Source organism: Glycine soja, chromosome 18, assembly GCF_004193775.1.
Source record: "Glycine soja cultivar W05 chromosome 18, ASM419377v2, whole genome shotgun sequence".
NCBI lineage: Eukaryota > Viridiplantae > Streptophyta > Magnoliopsida > Fabales > Fabaceae > Glycine > Glycine soja.
In genome coordinates this window covers 54,956,354-54,982,430 of record NC_041019.1, presented here as the reverse complement: position 1 = coordinate 54,982,430, position 26,077 = coordinate 54,956,354, and the positions used below count along the sequence as shown (strand labels likewise).

The 26,077-nt window shown below is 29.1% G+C and overlaps 2 protein-coding genes across 4 annotated transcripts; one reads left to right on the top strand and one right to left on the bottom strand.

Moving 5' to 3' along the window:
- Positions 1-798: 798 nt before the first annotated feature.
- On the bottom strand, positions 799-5,863 carry LOC114396770 (putative methylesterase 11, chloroplastic). The gene is made up of 5 exons (XM_028358920.1): positions 5,339-5,863; positions 3,849-4,085; positions 2,899-3,042; positions 2,273-2,404; positions 799-1,733 (listed from the first exon to the last, which is right to left on the bottom strand). Exons 1-5 carry the CDS (start codon positions 5,636-5,638, stop codon positions 1,461-1,463), a joined length of 1,086 nt encoding a protein of 361 aa, XP_028214721.1. The 5' UTR covers positions 5,639-5,863; the 3' UTR covers positions 799-1,460.
- Positions 5,864-19,116: 13,253 nt separating this feature from the next.
- Positions 19,117-23,140, top strand: LOC114397533 (ubiquitin-like domain-containing CTD phosphatase 1). Of its 3 annotated transcripts, none has more exons than XM_028359606.1 (7): positions 19,117-19,328; positions 19,947-20,724; positions 20,812-20,893; positions 21,056-21,122; positions 21,644-21,814; positions 21,945-22,005; positions 22,449-23,140. In XM_028359606.1, exons 2-7 carry the CDS (start codon positions 20,070-20,072, stop codon positions 22,607-22,609), a joined length of 1,197 nt encoding a protein of 398 aa, XP_028215407.1. In that variant the 5' UTR covers positions 19,117-19,328; positions 19,947-20,069; the 3' UTR covers positions 22,610-23,140. The 3 variants fall into 3 exon arrangements, with proteins under 3 accessions (XP_028215407.1, XP_028215406.1, XP_028215408.1); XM_028359605.1 differs by having other exon boundaries at positions 19,120-19,328; positions 21,644-21,829; XM_028359607.1 differs by having other exon boundaries at positions 19,123-19,328; positions 19,947-20,708; positions 21,644-21,829.
- Positions 23,141-26,077: the final 2,937 nt, after the last annotated feature.

Sequence of the window (26,077 nt, the reverse complement as noted above, 5' to 3'; positions counted from 1 at the left end):
GTGCTACTATGTTTGGAATGCATTGTAAGATGGTAAGCATTAGTTATATACATATAGATTTGTAAAATTACTGCCTCCATTAATTTTCTTATATATATTAGTTCAGAAACAATGGATGCTTACTACTTTTTCCTTGTGATTTCTTTCATACATAGCTGCATTATATTATTCCATTTTTCAATTTTTTATAATCTCCAGCGTAAAAACTCTTCGAGGCCATACCATATCATTATCACGGATTTTCCTATAAAGATGTTTAATGTGGAAGGTCGTGAATCGATGCGATCCTAGACGGATTTCATGTGAAAAATCATAAGATCGTGAGATTTTGAAATATTTCTCGATATTTACACAATCATGCTTATGATGTTCTATCACAAATGTTCTAGGACTCTTGTGATAAGTTTCTCCACCCACTACTAATTAACAAATTCCTTATTCTCTCTCTACTAATCCCTACCTTCCTTCACTCGCGCACGTGCACACAATGCAGTTGTTACGTGATTAAATTATATCATTTTTCTATCGCAAGATGTTTTGGTAAACACTCGACCGTTGGAATTGTTTTCAAAAAATTATTTAAAAAATAAATATATTTTTAAAAAAATGAGATAAAAATAAGGTGATAGTGGAAAGTTATTTTACATTCCCGTGAGAATACATGATTACCATTTCTGGAAATACATTATGTCTGACAATATGTTTTTATAAATACATGATGTCGGAGAATATATTTATATATCTTGTACCAAACATAGGAATACTGCATTCCCAAACTTACATTCCAGAGAATAATTGTTTGATAGAGATGTAATGCTTTTATATACGGGCAAAAACACATAACCCTCAAGCATGATTTAATGATTATTCTTACTACATTTTATCATTAACTCCTCCTTAGGGGATGGCGATAATAATCACCAATCACTATAGTCACCAAAATTTCAGCATATCTGCTTTCCAGTAACTTAGCAAAGCAGAGTTTATTTACTCGAGTTGCTAAACGTATAAAACACTTATTATTAGAGTAGCAATTAAAAATATTGGAAAAAAACTGCCTAAAACAAAAAAGGAAGGGTGTAGAGAAAAGTAGTAGCTCCATGGAGTCTTCTCAAGATGCTCCTCGTTTGATGCTCAAAACTCTTCCTGCAATGTGCCTCTGCATTATGATATCTTACCAACGTGAACCTGCATTGCTGGCTCAACAAGTTACGGATTTTCTGTCTAGGGGTAACTAATCGATACTGAACCTTTTGACTAGTAGTACTTCAATATCTAACGTGAGTTTTATGTTGCAAGTAATACCAGTTACAAATTACAGGGTATACAAGCTAGATTTCAAAATTTTAACTTGCACATAATAAAAGACTTAAATAATAAGGCAAGTGCACATTCTTATTTCATGTTACTGAAGCTTTATCGTGGGTAGGCTGCACAAACAATTTAGCCAATGAATGTTCTTAGAGGATCTTTGAGATTTCTACCAATAACTTATGCAGCGCTTGAGGCTTAGAGAAGAAAGGAGAATGATCAGCTCCCTTCAGACGGAAAACCTTTTCTGGGGGGTTTGCATTTATCATGTTCTCCTGGAGTGAAATGGGTATGGCATTGTCTTCAAGAGTTTCTATATAAAACCTCCTTACAGATCCATATTTCAGGTCTGAAAGGGAAACCTTCTCTAAAACTGGTGCAAATGGTACAGACCTCATTGAGACAGATGCTAGTGCAATATCCTGCATTTAGAAAGCAAACAACAAACAAGGAGGGTTAAGGTAATAGATACAAGCTCACAAGACTATGAAAAGGATTGAAACAAATAACACATGGCAAACTGAGAAATGTCAGGTCAGATGGATGTTTGTCATGTCAGCCAAAATTAACCACGCAAAAAACTGACAAAAAGACCAATTTGGTCTAGAGACTCTTTAAGGGACCAAAGTGAAATTTTTTAAACTTATGAGATCAAATTAAAACAAAAAATGTAAAAATTCTCACTCTGATTAGCAGTTGAGTCCCCAATAAATCTATGATCAACTAATTAAATGGTTTACACAAAAATCAAATCATCAAATGCCAACAAATAGTTTGCATATCTGTATCAACTCAGATTGAATAAGAGACCGGATATGAAGAATTTATTAGTCACTTTCAGGTATTGTCATTTTACTTTTAAAAAAATGTCCATGTAGCAGTAGTAGCAATAGAAGGTTTCTGTTTGTTCCCTTTGACAGGGAAGAGGAAGGGGAAATTTGGCACCACCCAAACTACTTACTTTGGTGGGACTTTGGTTGAATAACAAATCCCTCAATAATGACTTGTCCATATCAAAAGAAGTGGGAGGGTGATCATTCCCATTAGCATATATAAAAGTCTGAGCTTGTTGCATAAGATCATTTGAACCTGCCTGCATCAGATAGCCACAATCAAGACATTACTAAAAGGATATGAGAATTCTTAATTTATACCCAATGCCGCTGCATTGCATACAACCAGCAAAAATTATATAATAATTATGATGCCCTTTGTATCTATTTCCAATCTCTAGTTCCTTCAAAATTATAAGCATTCTACTCCAAAGGAGTGTGATATCATAATTTTACTATAAATGATAGTAAGATTATCAATTTAGCAAAATGTTAATGCATATTATTATGCACCAGCCATAAAGAATGTGTGTAAGTCTGGCAAATGGCTTTTTAACTTTCAAATGGGTGGAATAGAACCTATGTATTTTTTATGAATTATAGATACTTCTCAACATAAACCATGAAATAGAATTGAAGTAAAATGGCTGCATAAATGCACTGCCTTTTCCATTGTGTAACTTGTTTGGTAGAGATTTTCAGATTTCAGATTACAGAACAAGTGAAAATGAAGATGCAGCAGCAGTGAAAAAACCTGTTGAGAAATAATATCAAGAGTACTTTGACCACTAGTCAACATTGCTGCAGCAACAAAGACAGCCTTGGAAATCTTAAGAGGAAACATCTCCATTGCATATGATATACATGCCCCTCCAAAATCATGCCCAACCAAGATAACCTTCACAAGAATCCAAAAAAGAAAAGTAAGAAATATATGGAAAGAAAATTCCCAAAGAACTTGTTCTCAGATGTAGATTTTGTGATACCAAATATCATATCCTAGTAAGCAACAATGCCAAATGGCCCAATAGTAAACCATCAGTGTCCTCCACGGAGTGAACTGAGGGTGAAACATTTACATTTCAAACAGATTTTCATCAATGTGATTTAAATGGAATAGATGAAAACTACAGTCTGTTTCCAAATACAATTAGTTCAATCAGTACCAAGCTAAATTGAATCTTTTAACCCTTGTAAAAATATAGAGAGAAAAAAAACTAAATTTTGCAACACTATTAAGAATTTCACTAGTCACCACATATCCTAAGCAATTTTAGGAAAGTTGTACTAATTTTTATGTGTTCATTAAATGATTTTTGCAATTATACACTGCAATCCATCCAATCCATTTACACCTTTTTCTATAAATCCATTTCTTTGCTTTTCAGCACCTTTTTTTGTCCTAATTTGTTTCCACAATTAAATCAAATTTCTCTCATTTTAAACTACAAAATTACATATAGGATATCTTTATCCATGGGAATATCCATTCCTTAACTTCTCTCCTTGGAAGTTAACCTGCGTTGGAATTCATAACTACACTACAAACTATTACATGTGTTTTTGTGTGTGCTTAATATCATATATGCTAAAAGTCAAGCATCCTACTTCCATTTAAATACTAGAACACAGTCAATAGAGATATATAATAAGGATAGAATAAACCAATCCATTAGTTATAAAATCAGAAAGCTATACACATACCTTTTTGCCTTCCGGAAGTTTTTCAAGGAAGTCAGTAAGTGGCTTCACATATTGTGACAGACTTGTAATGATGTTTGTATCAAATGAACTCACGCCCGAACCAGTTAAATCTATGGCAGCTACTTTGTAACCACTTTCTTCTAGAAGTGCTATGGATTTGTACCAACACCAGGCCCCGAAGCCACCTCCGTGAACAAGGACAATATGATTTGTCTCAAGATCATCGACATTCACACCCTGTCAATTTGAAAAGCTGTATGTGTAAGCTAAAGGAGACACGCCAACAAAGATGGAATGATGTGAAGAACTCTTAGTATCTGAACTAAAAACAAATATTGCACTTACATTTTCACCACATAACTGGCAAAGATAACATGAAAGTATAAACAGCATACCATTTTTTTTGCTATAGTTACAAAAATAAATAAATAAGAATGAAGTCATGTTTTATATATCACCTTATCAGGGTTAAAAGATGGGGATTTTTTAATATAAATGTTGGATTAAGAAAATGATGCAACATTTACAATCTCAATTCAGAAAGAACAGTACTAGACCCATCTGAATTTCAATGTCACTCCAGAAACCCTGACATCTCTGTTGTGACAAGAAAGAAGCAAAATAAGGTTCCCTTCAAAGCTATACCAAACTTTCAGTAAAAAACACTTCAAAAGGACAAACCTCACCTCCTTCACACGCCCTTCCATTATTCAAGTCTAAAGCACATTATTCTAGTCCAAAATTCTATTTTAAGTACCTATAGCACATGACCCCAATAATGCTTTAACACATGTCTGCACAATTTCCTCTTGAACTAATAATAGTATGGGGTGTAGATGATACATTCCAGAATCCTAACACTGTCTACAACATCTCATTCTATTTCTCACATCTTTTTTCTACTTCAACTCTAAGAAAACTCCATCATCATCATCATAGAAACTCCATCCAGTAATTATCAAGACCACGTCATCAACCAAAACTCGAATTTGGATATAAAAAGATAATGTCACAAACATCAAACCCGACAAGAAGCATAGGCTTCCTTTCACTTCGTAGCAACGCCCCTGAAATCAAATTAGATTTTAGACACTAAAAAAAAAAACTAATAACCAGAAAACAATGATCACGTTGTGACCAAAAAAGAAAGCAATAATTTCATTACTCCAAAGTCCAAAATTACCTACCTTAATCACCAAAATTTCCAAAAATCACCCAGCACGAGTATAACAAACCAAATCCACAAAAATATTAACTAAATCGTAAAAAAAATTCAATATCACCCGACACGAGTACAGCAACAAACCAAATCAACAGAAAAAAACACACGATGACTCTTTTTTTTCTTCAAAAGTTTTTAAAAAACTGTCTCGATTTCGGTTCCGATGTAAAGGATCTGCAGCCGCAATTTGAAACCTTGGCTTCAAATCAAGACCGTGACGATCGAGTTACAATAAAAAAAATGCAAACAGTGTTTTTTTTTCCTTTACCTGATTGAGAAGCTGGTGAGGTTGAAGGAGAGGGTCGGTGAGGGACCTTGCCCTGGAACTCGAACTCCTTGGCAAGGTGTTGCTGTTATTCTTCTTGGAGACTCCATTCGGATACCGAAGCGAAGTGGAGCGATCGAATTGCTGCTGTTGCTGGTGCTGCTTGAAGAGAATCGCGGCGGCGATGGCCTGCTCGCGAATCGCGGCGTCGTCGAGCCTCCTCTCTCGGCGGGAAGAGGAACGCTTCTTGGCTGAGGATTGCGGCGGCGGCTTCGACTTCAAACGAGCGCAGATATTACCCATTGGAATTGAATTGATGGTGTTGGTGGCGCATGCAAAAGAAGACTATGAATAATAATGAAACGACGCGTCGTAGCGTGGCGTGGGGTTCGGTTGAGGAAGCTTCAGTGAGGTGTAGTTGCCAGCAAAACAGACTTTGTTGTCTTCGTTAGTTAACAGGAAACAACATTTGACGTACGCTTCAAAAAATACGTCTGCCCAGAATTAAATCTGTTAATAAATACTATAATAATGATCCTGAATTGATAGTTTCAATTTCGTTTTCGAATGGGAAACGTATCTATTTTCCTGTGACGAAATTTTGTTCACTTTTTCAACACTTTAAAGATTATTCTTTTTGGAAGGTAAAAGAGTCATTTGCATTGAAGAGAGATTTTTGAAAATTTTTCCAAAGGTATCTTAGTTGAGACCTAAACAATAAATATTTAAATTTAAATATGCTTTTATTCCTAATAAATATTTAAATTTTTTCTTATAATTTTTATTGAGTTCTTAATAAAATAATAATTTTATTTTTTATTCTTAATATTATTTTTAATCTTTTGATAAATTAATCAATTTTATGTTTATTTTTTATTTGTTATTAGATTTTAAAGAAATTAATAACAAATTAAAAAATTTATCAGAAAATAATCCTTAAATTTATTAATTTATTCAGTACCAATAAATATCAAAAATAAAAATTTTGTTTTATTAAAAAATAAATAAATAAATTTAAATATTTATTAGAAACCGTCAACATATTTTACTCTAATATATATTATCCATTAAATTTTACATAAGTTTAGAATACGATGTCAAAATATTGATAAATATACTTCAACCGTTCTCTTTTATTAGAATTTTTAAATTCAGTTATTAACAAAAATTAGTTAACTTCATTAAACAGAATAGTATGAATTTTAACTGAAAAATATTTTTTTCAAAATTAAGTTTCATTTAAAGTTGATAACAAACATAAATTTCATATTAAATAAAAATATTTTTAAAATAATTTCATTAAATAATATAAAAATAAGTGAGATTTATTTATATGAAAACAAGAAACAATAAAAAATAAAAAATTTATAAAAGATAACAAAGGATGTGCACGTATTAACGCAAACACACTAGATTAAATTAGATGACTAAAGTGATATAATGACCAATTGTGGGAAAATAGAGTAAAATATTGGATTGACTTTTTAAATTAGTATTGTCATTCAATCTATTCTCCGATAATAAAGTTTAAACTATATCTCATGTTGACTACTAGTCAAATCTTTATAACTAGCTAGACTAACTCTAGTAGGCTATCTTATGCCATTCTTGTTCTAATGCTATAATATTGTTTAGTAAATAGGTTTGAGACTAATACATATTTAAGATATTAAAACTTTTTTCACATAAATACTTTATTTTGCTTTCAAACTTTCAATTCATTATCTGCATTGCAATGAATATACATAATATATATATATATATATATATATATATATATATATATATATATATAATTGTTTGTTATATATTAAATTAGAAATTATTCTTTCTTATAAAATACACGTGTTAACTATCTCTTTTCTTTTAAATTTAAAGTCAAAATCTTTAAATTAATTAGATTTTTTAACTATTAAATAGTTTTTAAAATTAAAGAATACACAACTCATTTTACAGAATGAATATATTTTTAATACTTAATTTTTATATGTTAATTATATTAATTATGAATATTTTATAAGTTTAGTTTTTTTCATACTTCATAATTTATATTTTATATTGTATACATGTGTATGAGATATTTGTAAATTGTAAGAATCATCATGAAGTTTCAGGGAGAGAAAAATTGAGTATGTTTATTATTGTTGTTAACTTGTTTTATATATATATATATATATATAACTGTGAACATGGTGACATTGCCATTTCAATTCATTATTACCCAACAAGGAGTGAAAGCCAATGAATTGATGATTTAAATGATTATGGTACATACCTTTTTATTTATCAATATGGTATTTCTGATCTCAACAGAAATTGTAAAATGCACAGTACTTTATTTACCAATATTATCCAAAGAGAATTGGCAATATTTGAGTTTCGATTTCTGCTAGCGTTTAGGATCAAAGTTTTGGGTTTCGATTTCCTTGTTAACCTGTTGGGTCCCAGTCTTAGGTATACGTACTTAGACTAGGAGGAACACGTTGATTAACAAAGTGGCTTTCAGTTTTTAAAAAATGGCTTAGGAGGAAGGCATCTTTATTGGCTTTAAATGATCTCGTTATTTATTGTACTGCTGAATGCAAATTTCTATAGACATGTCTTTTGCAATTTATAAAATGGAATTACTTTAGTTGAAAGTTCTTTCAGTTTAAAGATGGATGAATGTTTTACTCATTTTTGTATTCTTCACTTCGGTATATATATGTAGTTCACTAGTATTGAGATACTCACTAATATATATTTATGGACCTCAAGGTACATAGGTCTTACTTCTTAATTAAGAATATATAATATGAGATTATCTAACAATATTAATATAATACTACCTCATTTTCATATTTTTTAAGCAGTTTTTTATTTATTTTTTTCAAAAATATTTGATGTTTTAGAATTTCTAAAAGTCTAATTATTAATGTATTTTTCTCAAATATAACATTATTTAATACCCACTAGTGGCATAAGTATCAAAGATAGAATTATTAGATAAGGTTATTTTAATCCAAATATAATAATCTTTAATTCCATTAAACATTTTTTAATTTATGTGGAATAACTTTAAACATTAAAAAATATATGAAGGAGATAGTATTAAGATAAGTTAAATTCCTTAATCTTCTTGTGGTGGTTAAGAGAGTACCAAGACATGACAGAAGAGATCCTAAGTCATGACAAAAACGATATTAAATTATGGTCAAAAGAGTATTAAATGGTGATTAAGGAAATCCCAAATCATAAATAAGGGTATTAGATTGTGGCTGAGTAAATTCTAGACTATAATAATATAAGTTCAATATCATATAAAATGTGGAATGAATTTACGTCTTCCTACAAAAGTTTACATTTTTGAATATATCTATTTCTATAAAAATAATTTTAAAAAATAATTATAAGAAGATAAAAGTGCATCACTACTTTAAAATGAAAAAATATAGATAATTGTCTGCAGTAAAATAGAAAAGTGAGTATCCTTAATTTTATTTTCCAAGTTTAAGAAAATTAATAAATGTTATAAAACTATAGATCATGATTGAAGGATAAATTAATGTATGATACTCCCTCTATTTTATATAGTAGTATAAGTTAATTTTAATTAATTCACAAAAGTCACAACTACCAAAATAAGTAAAAAAAAATAAGAATGAAATAACATCATATTTAGACAAGAAAATAAATTTATTTCAAAGATCATATTTAGAGATGAAATAATTTGTCAGTGTTTTATTTTGTCTCAAGAACTATTTTTTTAACTGTGTCTAGTTATTACCCAACACAAATTTAGGGGGTGAGAATTATACTACTCGGATCAAATCAAAATGAGAAGAATTTAGAGGCATGTATCTAAATATAAGATTATATAATTAAAAATGACTTAAATAAATTAATTGATATTATCATACTAACAAAATACATATATTTTTTGATTATTTATCACTTAAAAAAAATTTAATTTTTTTTTCTTAAATCCTTATACTTTAGAGACGAAAATGATTCTGTCTCTAAGTCTTGGTTTTATTTATTATAACAATTTATATTATCATAACATTTTAAATCATTTAATTAAAGTTAAAGTCTCTTATGATTGATTTGTAATATATTTTTCTTAAGAGATTAAAAATATTATCAATAGTTAAGAAAAAAAACGGACATTAAAATATGTTATGCTATATTTTAGAAACAAGGAAATTGCTAATAATTAAATATGTATTATTTATTCTCTGTTTTGAGCATAATTTTACAACTGTTGATACATGAGAATGGTCAAAGTATGAAACTAATTGCTGCATAAACTATATTTTCAAAATGATTTTACAATGGTTGACAAGAGAGCTGTTAACACTCTTTTTTTTTTTTTATAGAAGAACTGTTAACATTTAAAGTCTTAAACAACTTATAGCCACGTGCCGCCAGTTCTAAGTTTTAGAAACAATTTTACAACGCCATTGACTATCAAAGTTTCCACACTATAAAAATATTATGTATTGTATATTTTAGAAAAAAAATTCAGCTTCTAGAATTCCCACATGATCAGTAAGTAATAATAAAATTACATATGATTCCTCCAAATATTAATATAGTATTAAATAAAAATAAACTAATAATTTTGTATGTTTTGTAAGAAGGTTAACAATTTACATTTTCTTTTTTTGAGATTGTTTTGGAATTCTTTTCTTTATGAGATTTTGTTAAGTAATTTTAGACTCTTTAGAAAGAATAAAATAAATATTAACTTACAAAAAGTATTTAATATATTAATTAACAATTTAAATAGTATTTTTTAAATTTTACATAATATTCATCTCAAGGATATACATTTAAATAAACATTTTAATTAAATATTTATTTATAAATTATCATCATATAAAATATTATGTCACAAATTTAATCATGAAATTTATTTTTAAAAAAATTATAAACGATATTTCATTAAAAAAATGCTAACAAACTTATTAAAAGAAATATGAGAAATTATAATTATTTTTTATAAATTCTTTCATCCTTTTTTAAGTAGGTGAGTGATAAATCAATATATTTCTATTTTTAATTCCTTGATAATAAATGTTGGTGATACGTACTAGTACTAGTAGTAGCACTTGATTTTTAATAGCACGTGTCACACTCACGAATGCTTTTCCCACCTACTTTAGCCATTTTTCTTGTATACAATGATGAAGGCAGGTGACTATATTGAATAAATATACCCATGTCCCTGAGAATAAATAGGGCTAGCAAAACTAGTTGAACCTTCTGGCAAGTAAATTCTAACTACATAAATGTTAATGTGAATAGTCTTCATTTAATAATATATATATATATATACTATAAATTGAGGTAATTTTTATCCTAGTTTGATCGATATATGGTTGATTAATGGACGCAACTTTTAACTGTGTTCCATCCATTTTATTATATCGATTATGCATTAGACAAATATAATTTTATTTATTTATTATTCTTTAAAAAATATAAGAAATTATTTTTTTCTGATTTTTTATCATCATCTCATTGTATCTTTATTGAGTCAACCGAGAAAAATCAATGTTAATAGAATACAAAGATAATTTATTAGTCAATTAAAATAGCTTATTTCTTAAAATGTAGAGTGTTTGATGATCATTGATTTTAGAAAACATTAAGAGTGTTTGTAAAGATATTTTAGTTAATTTTTATCTTTTTCACTATTTAAAAATTTTATTTGATTATTTGGTAAATAATTTTTTTTCATAGTTTATAGTATTTTTTAAAACATTAACTTTTATTTTTTATATTTATTTTACTTTTGTTTTGAATATTTATTATATTTTATTTTTAATCTTTTCTATTTAAGGTAAAATTTTATGTTCATTTATATAATTTATAGTTTTCAGCCCCTTCAATAAATAATTTACTAAATACTTATGATTCAATAAAAAAAATTTCTAACTTGTAATTAATTTTTATCTGTTAATTAATTTTTTAATTTCCAACTAATTTTTCAATTAATTTTTACCAACATAACCTAAAATAACTACTATTATTTCAAAGAGATAATATTCATCTTCTTTCTTTCGTTGTTTACTTACATTTTTAGTTTCTTATTTATTGTGATGGCCCAATTTTAGGTTTTCATGTTCTGATTGCATCAATTAGGTCTATTAAGTTTTCTCTCATTTATAATTTGGTTCTTCTATTATAGTTTCATCTGATATTTAAATCATTTATTTTTTTAGAAAGGAAAGGCATACCTTTATTTTTTTTATAAATAATACATATAGTCAGATTTAAAGTACTTTTGTAGGTCATTGTAGTTCAAATATTTTATATTTTTTAGCTAGCATATTATATTTACTCACAATCATGTTATGCATTGTTAATTTGTTATATTAGATATTTTTATTAAATATTGGATGATACCATGGCCTGATTGTAAATAAGAAAAATCTTAAGAAACTCGATTGATGCAATTAAAAATCAAAAAATTTATAATTGTGATACTTAGAGGACTAAAAAACACATAAATCTTCTTCAATTCTAACATTAAGGTGCATATATTCACATTATCTGTGATGATCAACAATGACAATGAATCTCATGCAATTTAATTCTCTTAACACTAATTTAATAGTTTTTGTACAAATTAGTTTTATAACTGAGCATTATTATTAATAGTTTAGACAAATTTTTCATACTCCTCTCCTTAATTAAACTCGGAAAAGTTAAAACAATGATTTTTTTTTTAAAAAAAAACCTCGTAAAACACTGGAACGGCTAAAGTCCCATGTTGCATCCATCCCGAGTTAACTATATATTTTGTTTAGTGTTTTAACTTTCGTTTAAATTTCATTTCAGTCCTCTGGTTTTTAAATGTCAAAAAAGTTGGTCTATTTATCAATAAAAGAAAATAAATTGGTCTATTTCAATTCGTTAATTAGTTAGTTCTAACTTCAGTTATGATAAAGTTAAAGTTAACTATTTTTTTATTAATTTGGCTCAAGAACGTTCAACAAGTTAGTCATCTTTAACTTAATATTCAACAAGTTTATTACTTTTTTGTATTTTTTCCCTTAAAAAAGTTCAATCTTTTATACCAAAAACAAGGGCTGTGATATTTCTTCTCCTTTCCGTAGAGCTTCTCTTGTTGGTTATGAACTTGAGTTAATTCAAATATATTTCTTTTATTTTCTTTCATATTAACTTTATTTGACGGCATTTACCTTTAAAAAAACTTTATTTATCATTTTTTTGTACAGTTTTCTTTGACATTGTATAATTGTATGACAATGTATAATTAATTCTAGAAAAATATTAAAAAAATATTAATGAATGTAGTTTCATTTCTATATTATCACTTTAGCTTTCCTTTCTTTTTATCTGTCTCTACAACAAGTCACCAAAATAAATGCACCAAAATAGCAGCAGATCAATCAATAACAACGATGACCACGAAATTGTCAGACATAGCGACGACCAAGTGGTCAATAAATGCAATGCTAAAGCATAATATTATTTTTTAAAAATTAATGTAAGCAACAACTAGGTCACTGCTGGTAATTTTGAAAAGAAATGTATTTAAAGCTAAGTAATTTTTTTAAAGGTGAGTGATGGCCTAGTCGTTATTTTTAATTTTTTAAAATATAAGTAATGACTATGTTGTGATTGATAATTAATGACCTACCTGTCACTGATAATCTAAGCGTCAAAATTGAAAAAATCTCTCATTTTTTTATCTTTTGAATTTCTAAAAAATGAGAAGCTACGACCTAGACAATGCTTAAGCCAATACTATTAAGCGGTGACTTGCCTGTTGTATAAAAACCTTTTAAGCATTTTTCCCGTTCGAACCATTAATTTTCACTTCTTTTTTCCACTAGACAAACGCCCTCTTACTTGGTAGTGCCTTGTTTCTTCACAAGGACTCCCTTAAATACAACTTACATATCCTTATCTTTATCCAAATAACATCTTTAATATTTGAAATTAAATTTTTGAATTATTCTCTCACTAAGTTAACCAATTTTTTAAAGGGTGTAAATTAGATAAAAGAGTTTCATAAAAAGTGACAAGGTAATTAAATCGTATTTCACAAATGACAACAAATAATAATTCCTACAATAGCGAATTAAGTAATGACACATCTCTTTTCCAGAAAAAAAAGCTTAGTTTCTAAAGTTAGTGTGTGTTGAAAATAAGCAAAGAAGGCAGAACTTTGCTATACGCAAAAAAGGCAGAATTGATTGCTAAATTGTTAACGAAGGCAGAACTTTTCTTCAGATTTAGCAATCCACATACAAACCAAATTCCATTTCCTCAGATTTCAAATCACTCAGGACCACTCTTTAAACAGTATTTCTCAATCAGGACCACTATATATTACACATTTACACTACTGTCTTGTACAAAGCTTTTCAGCATAAGGATGCATCAAAGGGCCATAAAAAATTTCGTATCTTACAAACTTCCAATAGCTAGGACGAACATTGCATATGCTCAAGCATGTGAATCTACAATCATGGCGTGCATGAAATGCACATGATCCCAGTGATCCCTTCTGCAAAGTAGCAACTAACAAGTTACAATATATATTATAAATTGATTGAACTTATTGGCACGACCAATTAGCTTTAAGGATCTGGTCAATTAAGACTGCCGGTAACTTGGATAACATATATATGATATTTTTTTTTCTGGTAAATGATTTTATAACGTATATGATTATTGATTCTCCATACAACTTTAAAGATAGGGATATGAGTACCGCTATTTGCATTATACTTGCAATGATTCACTGTACCTAGCTATAATGAGTTCCATTTAAGTGTTGGCGATTCCTTTTTCTCCAATATGTAGATATATGTGGCTATACACGTACAGTCTATTAAATAAATGTTAAAGTTTTTTAATAAAAAGGTTAAAAATTGATTTTATACATTAAATTCGCCAAGTTTGTGTGAGCGTGAGGCTTTAATAATTTAATCTCAGTTCACCTGAAAACAGCTGATTTAACGATATTAAAAAATAATAACAATTTCATTTAAATCGTAGCAAGACGCGGATGAAAATGTGGTTGTGTCATTTGATGCGTGGTCCGAACTATTTCACGGACATGTCGGTCGGTACATTGGAAATTAGGTTAGGTGGGCAGCACAGTGTGGCAATTGATGATGCATGAGATGAGGGAGGCACCATATTCATAGCTACCTTAGTTTTCCTCATATATTGTTTGCAAGTAGTGGGAGGCAAGTGATGTCCTTTAATAAAGTTTGATCCCTAAGGCCTAATCATTGGGATAACTAAATGCTTTTTCTATGAAGCTTCTCATAACTTTTTCTTGTTTTTATTGGCTAGAGGATAGCCAATTCTCAATTATTGTATATTTTGTCAAACATGTTTTAGAGAAGTACATATTTCATTTACAAACTTTAAATAAATATTTACAACATTAATAAGACAATTTTTTTATAATATTTTTATTTTTATTTTTATTTTTGCATCTTTGGTCAACCTAGTGTCAAGGTCAAACACATTATTTTCATGTCAATTCATCTTAGTCTCTTCACACTTCATAGTTGAGGTTCAGAGGTTATGTCTCTCTCAAGTATTAATTTATCAACTTTGTACTTATATCCTCTCAATGCATATGAATTCAAGCTTGAATGGTTGTGGACTATTCAGCTAACCATGGATCAAAGGCATGGCAACGAGACAGGTCGGAGTCGGATTTTACTTACCCTACCCCCACCCGCAAAATCCAATGGGACTCTAGATTTATCCCTTATTTCCACCTCGACATGCTTATAAAATCCTATAAAAATATAATTTTTTATAGAATGAAAAATACAATTTTGAATAACAACCACAACATATTTTTAGATTGTACATTACAACATAAAATTCAATCCAACAATAACATGAAATCCTATCTAATAATTTTAGGTTTTAGTGTGTTATATATATGTAGGGATATTTTTGTAAATTAATTATTAGCAGGACGGGTTCATGGACGGGTTTGGGACGAGTATTAATTCTTAACCCTGAACCTGACTTTGACTATAGGAGGAAACCCGAACTCGACCCCGACCCCAACCCCAGTTAACTCGAGTTTTTCTCATCAAAATCGAGGTGGACCCTTCAGATTCGGGGTCCATTGCCATACCTAGACCAAACATAGTGTTCCATTTAGGTTGGATCCCGACCAACCCACTTCCATTCGAATGCACGCATCCCCCTTCCCCCAACTCCTTTGCTTGTTGTTTTGACTTTTATTATGTGTTTAATCGTATTCTTGTCATATCTTAACATATTTCATCATGATCTAATGATATCTCATTAATACCTCTATTATATTTTCTCTCTGAAAAATATGATAAGACTCTAATCTAGCTAATCTTATATATCACATGCTAAACCTAAATGTATAACAAAATACACTTTGAGACTCTCGATAAACAATCTCTAACCCTAATAAAGAAAGCACATCTTAAAACAATTTTAAAAAGTTCATATAAAAAATAGTGGAAACAAGAAATAAAACATGAAACAATAGAAAATTATTTTATACTATTTCTTATTAAAACATCGAAATAAATTACTAATTTTATAATAAAAAATTAAAATAAAAGAGACTTTTTCAAACTAAATAACTCTTCATATTTCTTCATTCTTTTTGGAAATTCCAGCATAGTCAAATTCTTCAATGTCAAATCACCTTATATAAAAATATAATTATTGCTTAGCATATGAGTTAATAATGGCGATTTCACAAGTACTTTTCCTCACCAAAAAGAATTCACAAGTATTCTTTTTATATTTATATATAAATAAAAATAATTAAATTTACACTAACAAAGAAATTAGTTAACATTATTTAATTTTTCTAATTTTAAATAAAAAAATAAGATTATTTTTAAAATGTTATTTAATAAAACTTATTATCATAAGTTATTGAAAATGAATTAAAATTAAATAAAGAGTGTTTTAAAAATAATAATATTATATAAAATAAAATTAGTTAAATTTATTAATATTTAAGTATGATCAATAATTTTTTACTCTGTAAAATATAGAGGGAGTATTTGGGGGAAGCAAGAGACCTGGTTTTGAGTCGTATTATGGTGCAGACACAAGGAACACAAATTCTTGACTCAATATTCCACGCACCAACCATTGCACGGAAGAATTTTTCTTGTGATGCCAGATTGCCAGTGATGGTAAGTTTTAACTTTCATTCTTCTTATCTGTCCCGCCATAGCTCCACCTAGTAATTGGAGTTTGGAGGTACTACCAATAATTTAAACATTAATTTCGACTTAATTGTGGTTCTGTGAAGAAGTTGTGCTTCTTGTTAAAGATTCAACGTCTACAATTATTATCACATAACCTCACAAGAGATATTTTACTTCATTCATTTAAATCGATAGAATATAATTAATGTTTTTCTTAAAAATTCGCCATGCAAAATTAAAAAGTTTCTCTGCTTGTACACTTTTTTTTATTTAAAAAATACATTTCCGTAAAAGATAAACTTACTATCTGTACAAAATTACAAATGTCTTTTTTACTCTTGTGCGTGTGTGTGTTTGCACACTCTCATGCTATATAAAAAATCTTTGAAATTTTTCAAAGGGCAAAGGGATGTTAGGATTTAGCACGACTTTGCTTTGCTGGGTGAACAACAGAAACTAAAACAAGAAAAAAATGTATTATAACTGATTGGGCTTTTACTTCCCACACTTCTATTTTTGCTTCGTACACCTCCAAAAAACCTCAAACACACAAAATTACCCCTGCAGCTAACCACCCATCACCACCTTGTCTCACCTCCACCCAACCACTCAACACCACCATTGGCAACTCTAATGTTGGAAAGAAGGTGCAGACATAATCAAGGATGAAAGAGAGATGTAGAATGCAACCCTACTCCAAAAAATATGTCCAGAAGTCACTAATTTTTTTATACTTCCAAAAAGATCTTTTCAAAATTATGTAAATTAGTTCTTCTAAAAAGACCTTTTGGGAAGTATATTTGCGTACTTACAGAAATACATTTTCGAAAGTATGTTTGCATAATTTTTGAAAGGCTTTTCCAAAAGCATGTTTTAACACTTCTGAAAAGGCCTTTCTAGAAGTGTAAAAAAGATTAGTGTCTTCTAGAAAGACCTTCTAAAAAATATGTTTTACAATTATGGAAAGGTCTTTTCAGAATAGAGTTAATTTATAAAAAAAATTGTGACCTTGACAAAGTGGTGTAATCCGAAGTTAAGTCGTGTTTGGCGTTGCTAATGCAGTTTTCATAGGAGGCATTTGTTGATGGCAACCACTTTGGAGGGGAGGGGGCTCGGTGGTGGTGCAGGGGTATTTGTGTCCATTCAAGTTCTCTGGAGGTGAAAGATGTAAAAGCCCTCTTATTACTTGGATTTAAATCTTCAAGTCCGGTTCCAATAGAAACGTAAAGCCCAAACCCATATGCCTTAATTTATGACAAAATTCCTTTTCTTTTTGTATTAAAAAGTCCTAAACATAATCCTAATTAGGGCTTTCGTAGTCCATTTTGAAATGATTTTTTTTTTGTAAAAATTATATAAATTGAAAACCAAATATATTAGTATTTTATTATTTTTTGGGTACATGAGGTATTTTAGTATATGTAATGTAGAAGATAAATGTTTGTTTTTATATAACAAATTTATTATAAAAAAATTAATATACAAATTATACTATAATTAAAATTTGTAATAAGTCAATATTTCTAACAAATAAATTATGTTGGATTTATGATAAATAATTTTATATTGTGATATAAGGTTTTTCAACTATTGATAACTTATTAAAAAAATATTAAAATTTTATTTGGAAATAAATATGAACAAAATTGATTGAAAGAGATAATTACATAATAAAATCAAATATATAGATAAAAAATATAGTGATTTGGGAAATTTGAGAAAGAATTTTTTTTGAGTTATTTATTAAATCAAATTAAATTTGATATTAAAATCATGAAATAATTTAAAAGGAACAAATTTTAAAAATAAATAAGTATTCAATACATGATCTTAAAATGAAACATGTAACTACCAACATGCTATTGGCCGGAATAGAATTAAGTTTGATGCTCTTAAACAATGACTCATGTATAAGTTTGGTTATGAATATAAATTCTCATTTTGATTAATATTTTTTTGGAGCAATTTTTTATAGAGAAAATGCTTAGAAGATTTTTTTAATAAGAATATTTTTAAGAGTCATTAAGTTATGTATCATATTCGGATTCACTTACTGAAATGATATTGTTGGGAGGAAGTTATACCAGTCTACCAGCCTCCATCCTTTCTATAATATGGTTGGAAATCTTTTATAGAATCATGTGTTGAGATAAGCAAATCAAATCAAGTTGCAGAAGTTTTGGTCAAACGTGCCTTGGATGATGATATAGCATATCATGTTTTTTATTTTGCTCCTAATTTTATTCTTAACCTTAAGAGCTGATTCAGTTCAAACTTTGTTTCCCAAGAGGCTTTTAGGCCTCTATTGATTATTCACAAAATAATATATTGAGTATTTAATTTAATTTGTATTCTTTTTAAATATAATTCTTAATATAATTTAGAAATTAAATAATTTTTTTCAATAATATTTTGTGGTCTTAATCTTCTTGTTGAACGTGGAATAAAAATCTAATCTAATTTAAAATTCGATGGAGAGGTAAATAAATTTTGAATTTTTTATTATTATTAAATATTAACCTGACTTCATTAAACATATTTATTTAATTACTTGATTTTTGTTTTTCCAATAATATGATTCGAAGTGGGGGTGTAAAAAAAAGATTCTTAGGGTGAAGGTTGGATCTAGTTATGATTTAGGTATCTCAATTTGCCGCTCTTCCGCTGCGCCGCCCCCTTATCGTCACCACAAAACCTAAGACACTCAATAGATCTTAACTTGGTAACCACTTTCTCACGGCAAGGGCTGTTTGAACTTTGAACCGCCGCCGTCAACCGTCTGCCACTGCCAGGTTAGTAGAAGAATACAATCACCACTTTATATTATTCGATCGTTGGTATGTATGACTCTCTTATTGTAAAAATTCTTATCATTTATGAATTTATGATGATTTGTTATTAGATAATAGTGTAAAAATCTTTTGCATTTACTTTGCCGACCACAAAGCCATGCCTTTCCATAGCTGCAAGCTGCGTCATTTGTAAAGATTTTGCTAGAGTTGTAAGAGCAACAGAATTAATTCTTGTTTAAGATGTTGAACTTGTTATGGCTAGGCTAATTAAAACTTTATATTTTGAAGTGCCTTCTCAATTCCAGCTGATTACTGCTCCACTTGAATCGAGAATGCAGCACACTTAGTTGGGTAGGTATTAGGTAACTGAAAAATGAAAGTGAATAGAGGGGACTTGCATGCTTCAAAATATTGAAGAAGCCAGTCTCATAAATTGGGTGATGGAAGACTAGAATCTTTTTTATTTGGTTCTGGAAAAAATTGAGTTTTTGCTTCTAGCAGTATGTATATGTTATTGTAATCCTGATCTATTACTAGTATTTGTTTTTAGTTGCTTGTTTTTTCTAAAAAATATAATTCTATTACATCATTTGAATCCTCTGATGTCTGTATTTGCAGAGTTCATTTGGACAAAAGACAATGGGGGAGTAGAGGATTCTATAAACCTTGGGAGCTGTCATCTATACAGGGATTATAGTGTTACTTGCATTATTAATTTACTTAGATAACAAGACACATAGGATGGAACCCAGTAGAGAGCAAAGAAAAAAATTAGTTTGTCACAGACCAAAGGAAGGTATTAAAAATACTATGAATACTGAGTCAACTGTATTAGATGAAGCAAATAGTGATAAACAACCCCGTAGAGAGAAAAGAAAAAGAAAAAGAAAAAAATTAGTTTGTCGCATACCAAAGGAAGGTATAAAAAATACTATGAATAATGAGTCAACTGCATTAGATGAAACAAATAGTGATAAACAACCCCGTAGAGAGAAAAGAAAAAAATTAGTTTGTCACATACCAAAGGAAGGTATAAAAGATACTATGAATACTGAGTCAACTGTATTAGATGAAACAAATAGTGATAAACAACCCCGTAGAGAGAAAAGAAAAAGAAAAAAATTAGTTCGTCGCATACCAAAGGAAGGTATAAAAAGTACTATGAATACTGAGTCATCTGTATTAGATGAAACAAATAGTGATAAGCAAGTTTCTCGTAGTAATGAATTGAGGAAATTATATAGGCAAAAAACTTTGCAAATTTCTACAGTTAGACCATCAATTGTGTGTTTGAAGAAAAAGCTTATTATTCTTGATCTAAATGGGCTGCTTGTGGACATAGTTTCTCCCCCTCCAAAGTACCGTAAACCAGATGCAATGGTAGGAAAGAAAGCAAGTGAGAAACAACTGTGTTATTCTACTTTTCTATACTAAAAGTCTGTGCCTTGCATTCTTTACTAATAGGGTTTGTGTTTCATTTCAGTGTTCAAGAGGCCTTTTTATCTTGAGTTTCTGAACTTCTGCTTTGAGAAATTTGAAGTGGCTGTATGGTCTTCAAGAACCAAGTATTCTTCAACCATCTTTTCTAAAATGTCACTTAAAAACTTCTGGTGTTCTCTTTGTCTGCATTATTGTTTCAGTAGCTATCCCCATTTTCCGATTGGGGTCTTTTATATTATAAGCAATTAGTGGTGGCATATTAATTTTTGGGTGTTATTATTTTATAGGAAAAATATTAACAATGTCATTAATCGTTTGATGGGAAACATGAAAGAAAGGTTGCTTTTTTGTTGGGTAAGTATTTTATCCATTATCTCTGAATCATGTTATTTTGTTCCTCATTTTCAAATAATTTGTCCTCTGGAAAACCTGTTTTAGTAAATTTGGTATAAATCATATATGTGTAGGCTTGTGGGATTTTGATCGACCATGTTGAATAAAAGCTAACAGTGATTTATATTTTTTTTCTTTTTTTCTTTTTATATACTTGATATTATACATAGGGATTATACAGGTTTTCAGTTGTACAATTCTATTCCTTAGTTATATTGCCACTGCATGGAAATTAAATTAAATTATTAATTTTCTCTTTTTTTCCCCCTGTCTAGGGTGTTTGTTTTGTACACGGGATGAGATTGCACTAACTTTGCAAGCATTATACTTCTTCTGTACAATTTAGAATGTTATTTTATCATGCCATGGTGTGGGAATTCTTTCTTGATTGATGCTTTTATTAGTTTCAACCTAACTAGTTGTTTTCGATGGAGTTACCTCGAGGCCTATCATTTCATGTTAAATATTCTTGACTTTCGTAGGATCTTTCTTATTGTACCAAAACAAGTTTCAAAACTCTTGAAAACAAGCAGAAGCCACTGGTTTTTAAGGATTTGAGGAAAATTTGGGAGAAACATGATTCTAATCTTCCATGGGAGAAGGGATACTTCAATCAATCAAATACATTGCTGTTGGATGATTCTCCGTACAAGGCATTGCTTAATCCAGTAAACAAAATGTTCTTTCTTTCTTTTTTTTCCAATTTTTAGAGTATCTATGTCACCTGCGCATTTCTAGACTGTTTACTAACTTGCTCTTGAATGTTTTGATAAATCATTTTAGCCATACAACTCAGTGTTCCCGCGCACGTTCAGATTTCAGAATGAAAGTGACAATTCACTAGGTATGGTACAAACTACAAAATGACCTTCTAATGGACTAGATTTTGCTAATGGACTAGGGAGAGTTAACTGATTTTGATCGTTCTGTATTGCTTCTCTTGTGTACTTAACCTTTATATTTAGCTTTCTTTTAACATTTGGCTTCAAGTCATAGAGGCATAGGAAAAAGGAAGGGAAAATAAATATTATAGGATCTGTATGGCATACGTAGAAACATAATCAAGTGATTCCCTATTCCTTTAGCTTAAACTAGGCTTTTTATGAGAGACGTATTCCTTTTGGTGCATTATAATTTTGCATCCACAACAATATGCATTAATGGATCATTTGTTTTCTGATTGAAGCACTATTATCTAGTGGTGAGCACTGATCAGTGTGTACTCCCTTTTTATGATTTCCAAAGCTTATGCAAGGCTTTATTATTGACATAAATGAATTATGACAGCTGTTGGAGGTGATCTGCGACAATATTTGGATGGATTAGCAAATGCTGAAAATATGGTGAAGTATGTTGAGCAGCACCCATTTGGTCAAGAAGCTATCAATGAACGAAGTCAAAGTTGGAACTTCTACCTCAAGGTTATTGATAGTCTTTCTACCTGTTAACCTGAAGAGTGAAAACCGTGTTCGTCAACTTGGATATCAATGTTTACTTTGCTAGCTAAACAAGTCACAGTGGTTTTTCAAAGAAATGGAACTATAAAAGTCTTTTTATTTTTTGTTAAATTATTCAATTGGTCTCTAAATTATTTGGAAAATTTCAAACAAGTCCCTAAAGTTCTTTTTTTGGATCCATAGACTAAAATAGCAGGTCCCTAGGATTAGTTTATTACCAGCTAAGAAAATGGCAATTTATGGAAGTTTATAAGTTTTAGGAATTCAACTAAAAAAAACTTAATTTAGGGACTTGAAAATTATCAAACACTTAACCAACTGAGTAATTTAACCCTTATTTTTCTCATCAATAGTGCAGCATTTTTTTTTCTTTTCATTTTTGAACATCTTGTAAAACATCTGTAAGAAAAGCTGTAACAGCAAACTGGCTATTGGAAGGAATACAGGAGGGTGAGACCTCAACAGTCAAAACTGAAGTAATGTTTATCATTTTTAATGTTATTTCTATTAGTATTTTTTCAATTGCTCTATTATAAGAATGTTAGCAACACACTCATTATGTTATTGATTCCTTCTTTAAAAAGACCACCCTTGTTAAAGAGTGACCTGTTTATTAGGTAACAAAATTGAAATTTTAAAAAAATGAACACATACTAAAAAGTAAAAAAGTGTGTTGTCTCATGTTCAATATTATTCATTTTGATTTCATTAGAAAGTAATCCATTACTTTAGCATTTTGATCACGGGTAATTTGTTTTCTTTAATGAATTAAATGTGTGAGAGTTGAAAAATCTTTAAAATTCTGAAATCTTTAGTCTTGTAATTGCTTCAATACATTGGAGTTCTTTTAGTTTGTTGGGTGGATTTATGCCAGTTCGTAAATTACTTTGGGGGCTATATATGTCGCATTAGGGCTCTTAAGATAGGCCAAATCGTATATGGCCGTAAAGTTTCTTTGGTCCACTTCACGTGGAATGGGCCAAAAATTTATTGGAAACCTTTCACTCCTTTCAATTATAGGACGGAAGCACAGAATTTCCAATTTAATGTTGATCAGTTTATGCCAAATATGATCGCGAATGCAGAAGATAGATACTTAAGAAAGGAGGCGAGTTCCACTGTTAATGTGACTATGATTAATGAGTCTTAAATAATGGTCCTGTTTCATGATATTTGTCTTACCATTAATTTATATTGTGCATGTGAAAATCTTTTTAAAAGTGTTGTTAAATTGTGCATATGAAAATCTTTTTAAAACTGTTGTTAAGGGTGTTCACCGCAACGGGTTACCCTTGAACTCAAATTGTTTCAAATTAATTCGAACAGGTCGAGTTGAGTTGGGTCATTTGTGTATTTAAGTTAAAATCGAATCGAATTAATTAGGACTCAAGTGTTGAGACTACTAGTGTTGAAACTTCTTAAGGTATTATTTTCATGTAATTGTTATTTGTTATATCTTTTTATATATTTATTTTTTCTATCATGTTTATAATATTAATGCATATTTTGTTCATTTGTTTCAATAAATCTGTAAAATTTATTGGAATAAATTAGTTTGTAGAAAATAATTGTGATTCAAACTATTATAGTAAATTTTGTTGAAAATATTTTTTTTTAATTTGTATTAGTTTATTTTATAATATTATATTAATGATATTAAATGAATCAATTTTACTACTTTTAGATATTTGATAGTATTGTGTTAATTGTATTTTCATATTTGGATAAATCATGATATAAAATAATAATTTTGAGATGAAAAAAATTAAATTTAAATAGGTAATCCATTAAGTTGAACTGAACCAAACCGTTCATAAATAAATTATGTTGAGTTTCAAAAATAAAATTAATATTAAACATAATTAAACTAATCAAATTTGATTGAATTAAATCTTAAATTTAATCAAATTTGATCCAAACTAATCTACAATCTTCAAACACCTTTACACATTCTTACTCATTTTGGTGCAATTTTTTGAATGAATAAAAAGGTTTAGCTAACGTACAATTGCTAACTTATTGGTCAATGTACCGATTTTATAAAAAAAGTAAAGATTAAAATGAGAGTTTAAGTATCGAATCCACATGAACTTTGGTTGTACTTAAGTAATACAAGTTCAATTATTAAGCAATGAGAAGGAGTAGAATAAGAAAAGATAAGGAATTAGAAATGTGAAATTTAGAGTAAGGCAACGAGAAAGATAACAAGAAAAATAAATAATAATTTAAATGCAAAACAATGAAATCAGAATGTGATGATGTTGGGTCCTAGCATGCCAACATTACTTATAATGCGATGTAAAAAATTTTCTCTATTTAATTCCATGTTTTCACCTGCATCTACTAAATTACTCTATCTTTGATTTCCCACACGAGGAGTCTGATTTATTTATCCTTTTCTCCCAATTTTTTTTTGCGGAAATAAAATAACAAATCACATTAAGATAAAAGATGCAAAAATTCTTCGGCAAACCAAATGATAATCTATTACTAGCAATGCATTTATTTGGATACCCTTTCTCAATTTTTTTAGAAAATAATCATTATTCGACGAATTACCCTCTCAACTTTATATGGATGATCATGCCATAATAAGATAAAAGTACAAAGAAGAATAATGGAAACATAACTGTATTAAATAAATAATAGATAGAGAATTATATAACAAGAGTTTGACCTCTAGGATTCCAACAATAGAGGTTTAGCCTCTCTCATAGCTATGAGAGGTTTCACACTTCAAGAACTAATAAGGATAGGAAAAAGGATTGGATGATTAGAAGAAAGGAAAGGAAGAATGACTAAAGAAAAGAGGTTTTCCTTAAGGGAGAGACTCAGACTTTGGATTTCTTTACTAGAGAGTTTTGAGACTGGATGTATTTTTTCCTTCTACTTCCTATTACTTTCCTTTTATATGCCTAAGGTAGTTGGGCCTTTCTCGCGTCAAGTCTAAATGATAAGCCTGGATTATGCTTTGAGCAAGTTGTCCACTTCTTCCAAATTTTTCTTCAGGCTTTTTCTTTCAAATTTTTTTTTATCAATTTTCCTCTAAAACGTTTAAAATCTTTTTCTTTTGACGTTTGCTAATAAAAAAATGATAAAAATGTTAATTTCTTTGTTATTTCATTAAAAATAATAATAAAATAAATAAATTATTATCTTTCTTAATTAAAATTTAGTATCAAATTAGTTCAGATTTTACCCTTATTAACACCTAAATGCCGAAGCTTTCAGAGTCATGATGAATTCATTGAATTGAAGTTAGTCATGTCAGGATTACAGCTGAAAAATCAACCCTTGTCATGAAAATAGGGAAGAATTCAGAGGAAGCCTAGGGTAATGCAAAATCTTCCTTTCTAAAATCGAATTTGATAACACAGAATCGTATATTTATTAAAACTAATTTCACAATGCATTGATAATGACTACACAAGACTTTCTTGCTTGGCCATCATAGTGGCA

Coding starts and splice junctions, on each gene's coding strand:
- LOC114396770 (XM_028358920.1), bottom strand. CDS start 5,638: ATGGGTAATATCTGCGCTCGTTTGAAGTCGAAGCCGCCGCCGCAATCC. Junction 4,086..5,338: donor CTCACCAGCTTCTCAATCAG/GTAAAGGAAAAA, acceptor TCAAATTGACAG/GGTGTGAATGTCGATGATCT. Junction 2,405..2,898: donor TTGATATTATTTCTCAACAG/GTTTTTTCACTG, acceptor TATCTGATGCAG/GCAGGTTCAAATGATCTTAT.
- LOC114397533 (XM_028359605.1), top strand. CDS start 20,070: ATGGAACCCAGTAGAGAGCAAAGAAAAAAATTAGTTTGTCACAGACCA. Junction 21,123..21,643: donor AAAGGTTGCTTTTTTGTTGG/GTAAGTATTTTA, acceptor TGACTTTCGTAG/GATCTTTCTTATTGTACCAA. Junction 22,006..22,448: donor TGAAAGTGACAATTCACTAG/GTATGGTACAAA, acceptor GAATTATGACAG/CTGTTGGAGGTGATCTGCGA.